At 55.4% G+C, this 14,607-nt stretch overlaps 4 protein-coding genes across 4 annotated transcripts; 2 read left to right on the plus strand and 2 right to left on the minus strand.

The window, feature by feature from the left end:
- Nucleotides 1-6,989: 6,989 nt before the first annotated feature.
- Nucleotides 6,990-9,461, plus strand: J4E88_002410 (uncharacterized protein; the record flags this gene model as incomplete). Its single annotated transcript, XM_049396075.1, has 1 exon — nt 6,990-9,461. The coding sequence occupies one exon, from the start codon at nt 6,990-6,992 to the stop codon at nt 9,459-9,461; it is 2,472 nt and encodes an 823-aa protein (XP_049258479.1).
- A 335-nt stretch (nt 9,462-9,796) lies between these two features.
- J4E88_002411 (uncharacterized protein) lies at nt 9,797-10,671 on the minus strand (the record flags this gene model as incomplete). The annotated part of the gene is made up of 2 exons (XM_049396076.1): nt 9,797-10,378; nt 10,447-10,671. The coding sequence occupies 2 exons, from the start codon at nt 10,669-10,671 to the stop codon at nt 9,797-9,799; spliced, it is 807 nt and encodes a 268-aa protein (XP_049258480.1).
- Nucleotides 10,672-10,997: 326 nt separating this feature from the next.
- On the minus strand, nt 10,998-12,368 carry J4E88_002412 (uncharacterized protein; the record flags this gene model as incomplete). The annotated part of the gene is made up of 3 exons (XM_049396077.1): nt 10,998-11,945; nt 11,998-12,224; nt 12,302-12,368. 3 exons carry the CDS (start codon nt 12,366-12,368, stop codon nt 10,998-11,000), a joined length of 1,242 nt encoding a protein of 413 aa, XP_049258481.1.
- Nucleotides 12,369-12,820: 452 nt separating this feature from the next.
- J4E88_002413 (uncharacterized protein) lies at nt 12,821-14,572 on the plus strand (the record flags this gene model as incomplete). The annotated part of the gene is made up of 3 exons (XM_049396078.1): nt 12,821-12,835; nt 12,881-13,726; nt 13,775-14,572. 3 exons carry the CDS (start codon nt 12,821-12,823, stop codon nt 14,570-14,572), a joined length of 1,659 nt encoding a protein of 552 aa, XP_049258482.1.
- Nucleotides 14,573-14,607: the final 35 nt, after the last annotated feature.

Raw genomic sequence — 14,607 nt, forward strand, 5'->3', positions numbered from 1 at the left:
GAACGAGTCAAACATTCTCCATGTTACCTAGGTACCTACCGCGGATGGAGATTCCCCGAGGTCTGAGCCAAGGCATCTCCACCACGCGACGAGAGGAGACTTGCGTCATGTCGGAGACTTATCGATCACTTTAGTGACGCTCAAGAAGCCGTGCATCTTTGTTGTTGCGGCGCCATCCCGTCCCGTCTCGCTAATCGTCGCGCCAAGCCTACCAGCGTGAAGGCCGCGGGGGACTCGACCTTGGAACCACAACTTCAACTCTCCACCCAAGTCTCCCGACTAGCACACCACAGTGGATTGACTCGGCTTCTACCGTTCGCGTTATCAAATCACGTTGCTAAGGTGGTGGTCGCGCGGCCAGTGCTCAGACGCTCGACGATACGGATGGAAGCCGAGCTATGCTTCCCGAATGCAACGTTGGACACATCGCAGAACATGACACGGAGGGGCAGTTTAGATGGATCATATGGCGAGTGATCGATTTCAGTGTGAAAGGTTTCCTTCTCTGATGACGCTGACGTTCGCATCTATGGCTTTATCTGACGCGACAGCTCGTTTTTCCTTACGCCACAACGTCTCGGATTGCGCGCCCAGTCGTCATGAAGCTGTAAATGTATCTTCGTCATATCGTCCTCTTCAGATTGCGACACGAATCATGCGCGGTCTTTTCTTCTTCCCTCGAACAATGAAGGGTCTCAGAATGAACATGGAGTTACGTTTCAATGACGCCGTACGACAAGAACGAGATCCAATACAATACCCCACGGCCATGTCTACGACCGCACAAATGAGTCCGAGTGACACGACTTCTTTGCTAGCTGAATCGGGTGGATATACTGCATTTGTTCCGATTCCCCATGGCGTCCGTCAAGAGGATCAGCAGAGCCATCAACGCGCGCTGCAAAGCATACCGCATGCGCAGGCATATTTGCAGCGTTTTAGAGCGTTTCTCGACAGACGCCATCGCATGCTGACAAGACAGTGCTTCCTTGCACCTTTGCTTTTCGCCCATGAACCCTGCCCATCGGGTCCACGGTGACGCCTTGCGTTGCACGGCGTGGCGCCTATTGGACCAAGCACATATCGCATTCCCGCTAAACAGCCAAAGAGACGCGGAGATCTTACTGCTACTGCACGTTCATCGACCGAAGATCAATAGAGTACAGCGCTGTCGAATCCGCGGATGCGGCGCAACGTGACGCTTGATCCTAGCCTACACCAAAGTCTCTCTATCGGAGTGTATCCCCGCCACCGCCAAAGCATGGTGACTTGTTTGGATTAGACTTATAACCTGATAACCACCCTGTCTCACCGCTTGGCCCCGGTACCCTGGACTCGCACCAGTATATATCGTCTACGGACCCAGACTCTTACCAAAGTTTCTTCGCATCATAGGCCCAACACCTCCCTTTCCTCACGCTATCACTCCTCACCATTCCCAACACTGAAACATAGCTGCTATATGGCTACATCGACCGTGGCCAGACTCGCGCCCCAGAACTCTCCAGCCCTAGCAAGAAACCCATCACCTTTCATGGATCCCCGACCACCACCAGGAAATCCAGCGACGACTGCGGAGATGTGGGATAGGTATGAGAGGCAAGCTGTGGAGACGGCCAGAACGAGAGAGAGGACTATGCAGCCACCACAGCCCCACCGCATAGTGATTCCAATCAAGGACAAGAGGCATAGACCAAACGACGTTTCACCGACAATACCGAGCTTCGACTTCAGAAGACGTGGCCATACGACCACGGTCTCGACTACGTTGGCTACCTGCAAGTCCTGCACGCTTCCTATTACCTATGTCTCTGGAGTTTGCGAAAGCTGTACAAGAACCATCATCTTGCCATCTACCAGCGGCGAAACCACCCCGCCTATCAGTCCAGCGTCTCGGAACTTCGCCTCTACTGACCTCATTAAACTGCGCAAGAACTCATATGGGGAAGATGTCAACATCCGAACATCAACAACATCATCGCGACGAACGTCGTACTGTCCACTACCAGCGCACCTTGCAGACCCCTCATTCCGGCTGTCCACACTACAGCCACCCCCCGAACTGGACGCCTTCTCCAACGACCCCATACGAAACAGAAGAAAGACATCTCTCACAGACCCCAACGAGCCATTCCTCCGTTTACAAATCGCGCAACAAGCACCTTTACCCCGGTCCACAATGAACTCACCACCCATAACCCCTACATCACCACCGCCATGGGCAACCCACTCTCGCTCTTCCACGCGGCGATCCAGTCTAGCAAACGCGGCAATACTGCCAAAGCCCGCCTACCCACACGCGCGCACCGACAGTGTAGCTTTATCAGAATACAGCACCCTCTGCCCCATCCAAACCGCACTAACAACCAAACTGGACAACACAACTAGCGCCTGGGACGACTGGGACAGCGACAACGATGACGCGGATAGAGCGGGTCTCGCGAGCTGGATGGGCCGGCGCAAAACCAAGGGTCGAGGCAGTGGGCCCAGAGAAGGCAAAGGAAGTATGGACAGCACCGAGAGCGATAATGACGCCACGAGGCCCAGTCTGTGTTTGAGAGAGACACCCAAGAAGGCAAAAAAGAGTATGAACATTAGTAAAGAAGATCAAGGTTTAGAGCGCGCTAGGATCGAAGCTGCAGAGAATGCGAGGGCAAGGCGGCGAGACGCCGAACAGAAGCTTGCGAAGAAGAAACCGAGTGGGTTTATCAGGGCGATTACGTGTGGGAAGAGCGATACTGATGGGTAAGTTTGTTTTACGCGGCTACTGCTTTCCTTGTGTTTGGGTTGAGCAAGGCGTTCATGATGGGCGATATTTTTAAGGATGATACCACGCAAAAGGTTGGACTGGTGTTTCGGTATCGGGTTCTATGGTATACATGTTTTACGACTATATAGGCGATTCAGCTATCTTAACTCATAACGTATAATATATTATTCATCAGAAGTTCATTTTCATTCGTTGTCACTTGTACTGTTGTGGCTTTCGCGATCTCACTCAGCGATGCATTCCTACTTCTCCCAATCACAGCGCGGAAGTATCGTCACAAACACATCCACCCCATCTATCCCAACAAAACCATCCCTACATTCCCAACCCCATACTCGAAGCCAACACACCCTCCCTCCACCGCTAAACGCCCTCCTGCACATTCCCGCACCCGCATTCGCATACCTACCTACCTACCTACCTTCCTACCTTCCTATCTCCCTCCCTGCTACCGAAGTCGCGTACACCCAGCCGCGCGCTCCCGCGCACTCCACCCGGTAAGAGGTGAGAATGCGGGTAGGCGAGCGGTGACCCCATTACTAGTCTTCACAGGGTCGTTGGCCGAAAAGCCCGCGTAGGGTGGTAGGGGTAAGCGAGGATGCTGTGGGAGGCGGTGATGTGGGCTGGGTACGACTGACGAGGCGGGTGTGTTGAGGTGGGGTGGGGGTTTAGAGGTACGGTTATATGGTGGAAGGTGAGTTGCGGGATATTTGGCAGTGGGGTGAAGCAGACGGTGGAGTGGGTTGCGAGAGTTTGCGACTGAGTGCAAGTATGACAGTGCAAGACATCATCATGGCCCTGCTACAACCTCATCCACACTACCCATCACCATCATCATCAAACCCCTTCTACCAACTCCCATACACCACCTAACACCCTCCCACGCAATGTAAAACCCATGTATCGACGTCGCACCATCGCCCGCCTCGACCGAGGCCGTGGACATCTGATCAAGCTGGTGGTATGTGAAATGCGGATGTTGTGGCTACGCTTTGTGCTGCAAAGCATCGGTGAGGTCACCATACTGAATTAGACGCTCCGTTGTGTAACGTGTTGCGGGGCTGAGCGGTTGTAGGCGAGCATTACACGAAGGGGGCGGTTGGGCGGTCTGGGCTTCTGAGGTTTGGGGTTGTTTGTGCGTGCGTGCGCTCTGTAGGTTTGAGACCTGTGTGCTGTGTGTGCGCGGTATTTGGGTGTTAGTCGTAAGTTGGGGCTGAAGTAAATGATGGTTTTGCGCAAGACGGTAGACAGCTGGACAGGCTGCGATATCGCAACTTCGAGATGGTAGTATGCGCTCGCGCATCACAAGTGGCGGTGTGGAGGCACGATAGGCGTTGGCCACGTCTAAGAATTCGTCGCACAGTGGCGGACGCACTTACAATCTCTTTGAGCTTGTCGGTGCACATGTCAGCTGCCAGTTAGCAGGGCGAAGATGTCAGTTGTTTCGGATATACCGCCTTGACCTTGGCTTCTAGGAATCTTGACTGAGCCCACTGCAGGGTGTGCTTTCGACGACAAATTACAAGTGTTGATGGAAGGGCCAACTGCATGTTTCTGTTTTCTTCATCTCCTGGCGTGCGAAGACGGATAAATCCGCGCTGTAGAGTTTGGAGGTTGAAATGTCGTTCTTGGCCGCGTGCGACACGTCGAAGTTAAAGTTTGATCACACTTCAATCTCCATATGGTTTGATAGGTTAACAGCGGGAGAAAGGAAGTGATGCAAAGCTGTTGTCAACTCATCTGGCGACAGGCGAGGGTTGGAAGTTGCGAGTAAGTCGACTGAGATTGAGTAGCTTCGCACGAGTGTGTAAAGTGGACGTTGGAGTTCTCGGGCGGACCGAATGTGACTAACAGTTAACAGTTACCAAAATCGTCTTCGGTTCTGTACCCCCCCAGTCATGACCATGACATTAGCAGTAGGAGAATGCGAGGACCACGTGATGCTGACCGTTGGGTTTTGGGTTGAATTACCACGCCGGCATCCGATCACTTGGCCCAACGTACTGCACATAGTTACTCCTTTTCAAATGAGAAGACGTCATAGTCCACAATCGATACGAGCCGGAAACCACGAGGTCCGAAATTTCGACGAGACAGAAGTTGCGGTGGTGCTGGCAAGCTCATGCAAGCTCAAAACTAGCAGCAAGCCTTCCAATAGTTTAGGGCCCATCAACGACGGGCTGCTGGCTACTTCAACCGATGCTGCCGCGGGTAGAAAGGTACCTGAACTACCGACAAACACCACAGGGCTTGCGGGAATAATGGCGCGGTGCGATGAAAGCTCGAAGCGTGAAGACAAGGAAGGAAGCATGAAGCTGTTTGAGACGTTCTAAATCGGTACAACTGCCCGACTTAGCCCTGCAGTATGTTTTGATGAGCTGTCACAGATCACGAACAAAAGAAATCGCTGAGCGCAAACATGTCAGAAGTCAAGTCGGGTGTCGGCACACAATCGGGAATTTGTGAAAAGAGGGGTGGGCGACGAGCATGAAGGTCGTGGCGGTGCTGGACGCGGTGGTTGGCGCGGGGTGGCTGCACGCCTTGGTGAAAGTTAAGGCGGTCGGTCAAATCTCCATCCATCGGTGTTGTTCCGGCATTGGCAGTCAGCAAAAGGCGCGACGCCTGAAGCATGATGGATGCGATGGAATTGGCACGGTGGCGTGAGCGTCTCTCGTGATCTGCCACGAGGTAATTTCCTTACGAACTGCTCATTAATCGATACGCGGACGGGCCAGAGATAGACTTGATCGTCTTGCATCATCGTTGCCTGTCGTTGCTTGTAACCGACCGCGCGGATGTCACCAAAGCTTGTCGCTTCGTGTCGGGTCCGGAGAACGCGGCACTGGTGATAGTGATGGCCCACCTTGTGGGCTAGAAGGATGGCCGGTGTGTGTGGGAATACGGGAGCGGCCAGGGTCTGAGAAGGCCCGCCGGAAACTATGGAAGCGGTGTCTCTGAGGGCGGCGTCAGCAGCGTGAAATTGTTGTTTGTTGACTGCTTGAGCGCTGCTGGGCGCAGGGTTTTCTTTGACCTTTGACGCAACACGCAGGTGCGTGTCTTGGTGTTGCCAGTGTGTTGGTCGCACCTCACCCCTGACGCAGGTTGTTCTGTCAGACTAGCCGGATCAGGCGGATCTGTGGGGTCGCTTGTTACCGCATCGGGCCAGCGGGCAGCCAGGCGAGCCGTGGGCGCAATCTCTTCGACGCCAGCTGGCCAGCTCCTGAAGCTTATCTGGCGTTAGCGAAGGCTTGAGTTCTTCCGTCTGCTTGGTGACAGCGCGACAACGTTGTCAGGACGATCCTGCGTTGGCGGGTTAGGCCCTGAGTTCTGCGTGCCTTATCAATAGCGCCGCTGTTGCGTTCCACCTTTTACGAGGGCACATGTGGACGTTCAGCATCAGCATCCCCACCACATCATCGGATCAGGCCCAGCGCATGCCGCTTGCCGTGCTCCCCTCTCGTCGTGTAATGCGAACCAATCCCTGCGCCCAGAAATAGAAGCTCGACGAGGCCAATCCCCGCGATGATCTTACCGCACAGTGCTCGCATTGGCTGCGCTAGGGTGGAGATTGCCGCTCGTGCCCCTTAGGGCTGTCCTGAGCAATACCGTTATTGGTCGATGCGTCCAATGTGTGCCTGAATTTTCCTTTTCCAGTCGCAAAAGGCCGACGCGATGACTAGCATGGCTGAACGTCCTTCGTATACGCGGCATCGTCGTAGGTACTTGAATCTGGGCGCGCCCGCTGCTATCCTCCTCACCTCCATTGCTGTAGGCGCATCTCAAGTACCTGCCTTCAGCACTTCATTCTTTACCACCTCTCGGCCGCTGTCACTCGTTTCCAGCTGCCTTGACCCCATACAGCAAACCTCTAGTAATACTTAATTTGTTTTCGCTAGGTACGTACTTTCCTTGTGTTTTCGCTACCGCGCGGGGCTCCGCAGCCGCTTCCCAAAATACGTTGTTCTGCATGCTGGTGTTAGCCTTCTTTTTCGCTACACCAACCTCGCCATGCGACGACGTCCTACCCGCCCGCCAAAAACCAACTTCATAACCGTTGTGCCGCCGCCCCTGGATCATCAATGCTATTCATCACCTACTTATACCCCTGCTATCCTCATTCTACAACGACATCGCGGATGACTACCCGGCCACATCTGTCGGCTTACACACTCTTTCTACCACACTCGTTTCTAACACCCTGCCTAGGTGAACCCTCATAATGAAGGCTTCTCTCTTCGGCCTCGGCGTCCTCGCCGGCCTGGCCAGCGCAAACATCAACTTCCTCTGGGTCAACCCCACATGCGACCACCTAGACCCCAACACCCTCTGCCTGACTGGCCAGCACTGCGACGAAACCGACTGCTGCGTACCTGACCTGAAGAGCGAGTACTCCAAGCTCGTCTCGCGCTCATCGCGCTCATCTCTTCGCGTTGTTCCCGCCAAGAGACAGGCTGCCAAGTACTCTCAGGACGGAAAGTGCGGCCCTGCTAACGGCAACCTCCTCTGCGACCCCAACAGCACTGTCTACAAGGGCACATGCTGCTCGCAGTACGGCTGGTGTGGAAGCACCGCCGCTCACTGCACACAGGGCTGCCTGTCTGGCTGTGACAACGGTGCCTCCACGCCCGCTCCCCAGCCTAGCAAGGCTACCACTGCAGGTGCTGCTAAGCCCAGGGACGACGGCAGGTGCGGAAAGGACTTTGGTGGCGCTACATGCGATGCCAACGGTGCTTACGGCGGCTGCTGCTCGTCTTACGGATACTGCGGTTCCACCGACGGTCACTGTCTCGCTGCCAACGGATGCCAGAACGGATGCAAGGGCGCCACTGCTACTCAACCCGCCAAGGGCAACCCAGCCCCTGTCAGCAGCCGTCCCCCCTCTACCACCACCTCCGGGGAGCCAGTTCTTGGTAAGCCCTCGACTGCTCCCGCTTCCAAGCCCACCGGCGTCGCCACTACTGATGGCAGCTGCGGTGCCAAGTTCGGTAACACTGTCTGCGGTAACTGGGCCCAAGGTAGCTGCTGCTCCATGTACGGCTACTGTGGTAACACCACCTCTCACTGCGGTGAGGGTTGCCAGAACGGCCCCTGCCTTCGCGCTCCCTCCGTTCCTGCTCCTGCTGCCAGCCCTGCTCCTCGCGCCGCTAAGCCCGGTAGCATTCAGCTCAAGGGCCGCTCCGGTGTCCCTGCTATGCACGCTGGTCTTATGCCCAACGGCAAGGTTGTTTTCCTTGACAAGGTCGAGAACTACACTGAACTGAAGCTCGGCAACGGCCAGTACGCCTACTCTTCCGAGTGGGACCCCGTCACTGACAAGCTCACCCCCTTGGCCTACAAGACCAACGCCTTCTGCTCCGGTGGTATCTTCCTTGCTGACGGCCGCTTCGCTTCTCTCGGTGGTAACGCTCCTCTCGACTTCATTGACCCCACTGTCGGTGATGGTTTCAGGGGTATCCGTCTCCTCAAGCGCTCTTCCTCTGATGCTTCTCTCGATGGACAGGCCTGGAACGAGCCCGGTCCTCAGCTCGACACTCCCCGCTGGTATGCTTCCGTCCAGATCATGCCCGACGACTCCATCTTTGTCGCATCTGGATCCAAGAACGGTCTTGACCCCTCAAAGCCCGAGAACAACAACCCTACCTACGAGATGCTCAACGCCGACGGTTCTCCTCGCGGAGTAAGCAAGAACATGGAGATCCTCAGCAAGAACCAGCCCTACTACATGTACCCCTTCATGCACCTGATGAAGGACGGTAACCTGTTCGTCCAAGTATCCAAGTCTGCCGAGATCTTCAAGGTCGAGACCGGAAGCGTCGTTCGCATGCTGCCCGACCTCCCCGGTTCCTACCGTACCTACCCCAACACCGGTGGATCCGTCATGCTCCCTCTCTCATCTGCCAACGACTACAACCCCGACATCGTCATCTGCGGTGGTGGCCCTTACCAAGACATCACTGCCCCTGCTGACCCATCCTGCGGCCGCATCAGGCCTCTCGATGCCGACCCAGAGTGGGAGATGGACTCCATGCCCGAGGGCCGTGGTATGGTTGAGGGAACTCTCCTCCCCGACGGTACCGTCGTCTGGGTTAACGGTGCTCAAGAGGGTGCTCAAGGTTTCGGTGTCGCTCAGGACCCTGCTCTCGAGGTCCTTCTGTACGACCCCAACCAGCCCAAGGGCAAGCGCTTCACCACTGGCCCTGCATCCACCATCGCCCGTCTCTACCACTCTGTCGCTCTCCTCCTCCTTGACGGTACTCTCCTGATCTCCGGCTCCAACCCCGTTGAGCAGCCCATCCTCAAGCCCGACGCCAAGAACCCCTTCGTCACCGAGTTCCGCAACGAGATCTACACCCCTCCTTACCTCCAGGGCAACCCCACCCGTCCCTCTGCCGTCCAGATCTCCCAGAAGGAGCTCAAGGTCCAGCAGCAGTTCAACATCAAGTTCACTGCTCCTGCCAACGCTAAGAACGTCAAGATCTCGCTCTACTACGGTGGATTCGTTACCCACTCTGTCCACATGGGTCACCGCATGATCTTCCTCGACAACACCGGCTTCAAGGCTGGCGCCACCGCCCAGAGCTTGACCGTCACCATGCCTCCTAACAAGGCTGTTGCCCCTGCCGGTCCTTACGTCATCTACGTTGTCGTTGATGGTGTTCCCGCCATGGGACAGTTTGTCCACGTTTCGTAGAATGGGTCTGTGAATGAGAATTGGATGAGACGAAGATGTTAGCTGATTGCGATAATATTCCTTGTATCATCCTTGAATTGAGTGGTTTATTTCGCTTTCGTGCATGTGTTATGGTGGATGGCTATTGAATAATTAGCGATGCATGTCCTATAGAAATAAAGAATTGTCATGATTTCACTTGTTGGCTACGTTGATGTTTTGTGTTGTGAAGTGTTTATTAGGTGGGTCTTTGAGGACTACATACAATTATGACAGTGACTTCTCACACAGTCCTACGCCCTTGTCGTCTCTCGGCATACACATGAGCCTTACGCTCACACACACAAACCCCCAACTTAGTCCTCAAGCTCACCCTCCTCCTCACTCTCAACCCTCGCCCTCTTGCTGTAGTCCGCAAGCGGACTCGCGCCCTTGCGCTTACGACCCACGACGACGTTGTCAGCCCTCAGGCCACCCTCACCCTTCTTCTCCCCACCACCACCACTACCACTCTTCTTCTCACCACCCCCCTCCTTCCATCCCCTCTCCTTCCGACCGCCACCCCCCTTTTTCCCCCCCATCCAATCAATAGCATCAACAGTCATACTGCCATGATACATATCTCTCAAGTCCCTCGGGACGTGAACGCGGTTATCACCGATGATCTCCCACATCCACGCCATGGACTCGCGCATCTTGGGTGCTTCCCGTCTCATCTCGCTTAGGGCGTCTTCCATGACCGCGACCCGGTTCTTGAGGGCCTTGATCGTGGCCTTGGCGGTGGTGGTGGGGTCGGGCGGGGCGGAGACAGTACCGGCGGTGGTGGTGACGGCGTCGGCCATGGTGGTGTTTGAGGACGACGATGGCGTGGTAGATGTTGATACGGAGGGAACGGCGTGGTGTGTAGGCACTACGACGCTCTTCTTGACGCTCTCCAACTACAAACGTGGACATGTAGTCAGTAATCACATTCCCAAATATTCCAGACAGTAGTATTGGAACAAACCTCCTTCCTCAACTCCGCGTTCTTGCGGCAGACACGGTACGCTTCTTCGGCAATCTCCTGCGGAGTCGCGTAGGCGTCGAGGCGGGCGCGGATGCGCTGGGTGTCGGGGTCGTACTCCATTGGTACTGAGGAGCGGAGTTTGCGGGTGTAGGGTAGCGATTTCTTGATGTACTGCTTGAGTTTGTTTTGGGTGAGGCCGCTGCGGGTGCGTCGACGGCTGGGCATGTACTGGTGGAGTGTGTTAGGATTGTGGGCAGTGGATCACAGTAGTGGGCAGCAGAAGAGGTTCGGCTTGGTGTGTGGTGGTGCGAGGATGGAGGAGCGCGAGGAAGAGATGTAACTTTAGGCTGCGATGCAGAGAATTCGGTTAGTGCGTTTGTGCGTTTGCATTGGGCTGGTTTTCACTTTCACTTTCACTGGAACGTGGTGGAAGTTCAGTGTTGACGTCAGAGTGTAGGTGGGCGGGCGCGATAGGAAGTGGATGTTCAGAAACCGAACATCAGACCGCCTCAGGAGACGGTGAGACGGGGTTGATTCTGGACCTCTTATAGCTACTCAGTCAATGGTTCACTGTCAGGCCTCTCCGCCGCTTCCTTCTTCTCTGGCTTCTCCATACGCCTCCATAGACCCAAGAAGCCACCTCCGACAACCATTTGGCCGGCTTTTGGTCGGCACACCATGACCCATTTCTCCTCCTGTTTGCTCAGATCTTCTTTTAGCTCGTTATCGCGTCCTTCTTGGCCTGATTCTGAATCTGCGCTTTCATCGCCCGAAGGCTCGGAAGGTTGCTCTGGCTGAGCCTTCTTCATAGGCGCTCTCGGTCTGACTGCACGAACATCCCACTCGCGAATTGTACCTGCTCCTAGCTCAATGACCTGATCAAGAAGGTAGGGCATCTTATGTTCCCGAATAGCTTCGACACATTCAGCGATCTGGGTGATGCTTGGGTTGAAGACGGCGAGCATGCCATTGACGTGCAACGCAGGAGCGACATTAGCGAGGTGACTTGTCGCATTGGGAAGATCCAGGAACACGTGAGTCAGGAATGGCTCCTCAGTATTTCTCGACGCTCTCTGTTTGGCGATCCACTCAGACACGTCTCCGACGTGGAAGTCGACGTTGCCCGCGTACATGCCATGTCGGAAGCCTTCGACTATCTTCTTCGCATGTACCGAATGTTTACTGGATATATCCAGGGTATGTATGATAGCGCGACGGTTCTGCTTCCACGACGATAGTGCTGATTCCTGTAGGTCTGATATGGACTCGCCGAGGTATACTGCGTCTTCGGGTTCTTCTTCGGTAGTGACGTAGGACGGCGTTCTTGGAACTGGAGGGTTGCCGGCGTGTATAGCGCGAGAGAGATGCAGCGTCAGCGCTCCATGGCCTGTGCCGGCTTCGAGTATCTCAAGAGGTGGTTCTGTGCTGGGGGTAGCGGATGGAGTATCTACGTGGATGTCGAGCAGGGACACTATGAGGTTGGTATCTGAAGGGTAGATCTGTATGATGTCAGCATGAGTATTCTGTCTCGTCGTGGCATGGAATACGCACTGGAGTAACAAGGCGCGGTGTCAATCTGACATATTCGGCCAACGTAGGCTCGAAGATGCGGAAGGTGTCGCCCTTGTGGGAGCGGACAATTTGCCGTGGCTCCTTTCCAATAACATCTGCATGCTTGACGACGCCTCGGTGTGTGCCGAGGGTCTTGGTCGCCTGCAGTTTCACAAGGCGCCCATCCTGAGTCTCCTTGCTCTCGCGCAGGAGCACAACATCGCCTTCTATGCGCCTGTGAGCGGGGTCGGGGTGGTGGAAGCGGAGGTCTTGCCTTGGAAAGCGCGATGGAGGCAGGAGCTACTGGTGAAGTGTCGCGCACGCGGACGGAGTGCAGCACGGCGTAGCTGGTGGAGAGAGGATGATCGCATGGCTTTGTAAGAAGAAAGATGTCAGATGCGGAGGTGACGCCTTCTCCGCACCAAGCGAGCCGCGACCGCAGGAGGGCACCGAGTATGCTCTGCAGGCGTGGGAATGCAGTAAATCTTACATAGAGAACTGAGTCCTTTTGACAAAGCTTCTGCCTCTGCTACGTGCCATATCAGTATATCTACTTTACTGTACTGCATAATGCATAACGTCACAGCGGTGATTGTAATCCCTGCATCGCCATTGACGATCCGAGACTCCATGGTTCGGCCAAGAACAACATGGAGCACCTGCACACTTCCAACGCATGCGCCTCGCCCAACACGCTTGACTTCACACCCTCCGCAAACGAGCCCATGTCATGGAGATGAGATCGCGTTGCTGCGAAAGACACATATCCTAAACCCGCCGCTGGCTCTATGCGCCACTACTCACACCTTCGGGAGCCTCCACCATGACGCGCCGCATAGTACGCACAGCATGACCCTTCTTCCGCCAGTGCTAACAGTCCCAGGTACGGACGGGCATTCAGCTCATAGCCCTCACCATCGTCGTCTCCCTAACCATATTCTTCCTCGATAACCGCTACCGCGTCCTCCCCCAGTCCGTCCACAGTCACATGCCACTTCACCACGATGGCCTCGTTATTACCGATATCACCGTACAGACATGCTCGACCATCAATCCCCTCTCCAAGTGCATGCTCGACCAGAAGAAGTGGCATCGCATAGAGAAGGACCTATACCTCGGCTCCGGATGGGTCACCAAAGGATACGTCCACATCAAGCGCAAGCGGGAAGAGGAACTCAAGACGGAGGACAAGGTCATCATCGACGTTCGCACGGGCAAGCTTGATCCCTCTGTGGGAGAGAAGGCCCAGGCGTCGGAGAAGTGGGAGTCGCGCCCTGCTGGCCTCTGGATCAAGCGCTCGCTGAAGCGTCACGCGAGCGACGACAAAAAGGCAGTGACGGCCGTAGATATCCTATTCGGCGCCGACGCAGTAGAGCCACGCCCTGGCTGGGAGCTGGTCAAGAACGGAGCCCTGCATCTTGAGACGGGCAAAGCAAGCACAGATCCTCGCCTGAGCATACGAAGAGGCCCAGCAGCCAAGCTCGAGAAGCCCGTTCCCAAGATCAGAAAGGATGGCAAATTCAAAATTATGCAGATCTCCGACCTGCATCTCAGCACTGGTCTTGGCCACTGCAGAGACGCAGAGCCGCCAGGCCACAACGGCGGACACTGTGATGCCGACCCCAGGACCATAGAGTTTGTGGAGAGGGTACTCGACGACGAAAAGCCAGACTTTGTTGTTTTGTCTGGCGACCAGGTCAACGGCGATACAGCACCTGATGTGCAGAGCGTAGGGCGTCTCCCATTTTTTACGCACCACAAAGCTAATCACTCACAGGCCATGTTCAAGATAGTCGAACCCCTCGCAGAGCGCAAGATACCGTACGCAGCCATCTTTGGCAATCACGACGACGAAGGCACCCTCTCCCGCCACGCACAAATGGACCTCTACGACTCGCTCCCCTACTCCGTTAGCGAACCTGGTCCCAACACAATCGACGGCGTAGGGAACTACTTCGTCGAGATCCAAGCCCACAGCAGCAAGCACTCCGCCCTAACCCTCTGGTTCCTCGACACGCACGCCTACTCACCTGACGAAACCCACTACCGGGGTTACGACTGGCTCAAGCCCAACCAGATCGACTGGTTCAAAGCCACCGCCGGCGGCCTAAAAGAAGCACACAGCCACTACACCCACAAACACCTCAACATGGCCTTCATCCACATCCCCCTCCCCGAATACGGCAACCCGGACAACGATCGCGTGGGCAACTGGACCGAACCCATCACCGCCCCCGCTTTCAACACGCACTTCAAAGACGCCCTCGTCGAATACGACATCAAAGCCGTCTCCTGCGGCCACGACCACGTAAACGACTACTGCGCCCTCTCCAAAGAACCCGAGACCGGTGATCCAGAGTTGTGGATGTGCTATGCGGGTGGTAGTGGCTTTGGTGGCTACGGGGGCTATAACCACTTTCACAGGAGGTTACGGGTGTTTGAGATTGATACGAATCAGGCGCGCATTGTGACGTGGAAGAGGTTGGAATATGGGGATACGGGGAAGAGGCTCGATACGCAGATTATTGTTGATTCGGGGAATGTTATGCCGATTCAGGTTGCGAATCAGGAGTGAGATGGGGGAAAGTGGTTGTTGCATGTTATGGCGTT

Source organism: Alternaria novae-zelandiae (genome assembly GCF_023758075.1).
Source record: "Alternaria novae-zelandiae strain BMP 2774 chromosome Unknown scaffold_3, whole genome shotgun sequence".
NCBI lineage: Eukaryota > Fungi > Ascomycota > Dothideomycetes > Pleosporales > Pleosporaceae > Alternaria > Alternaria novae-zelandiae.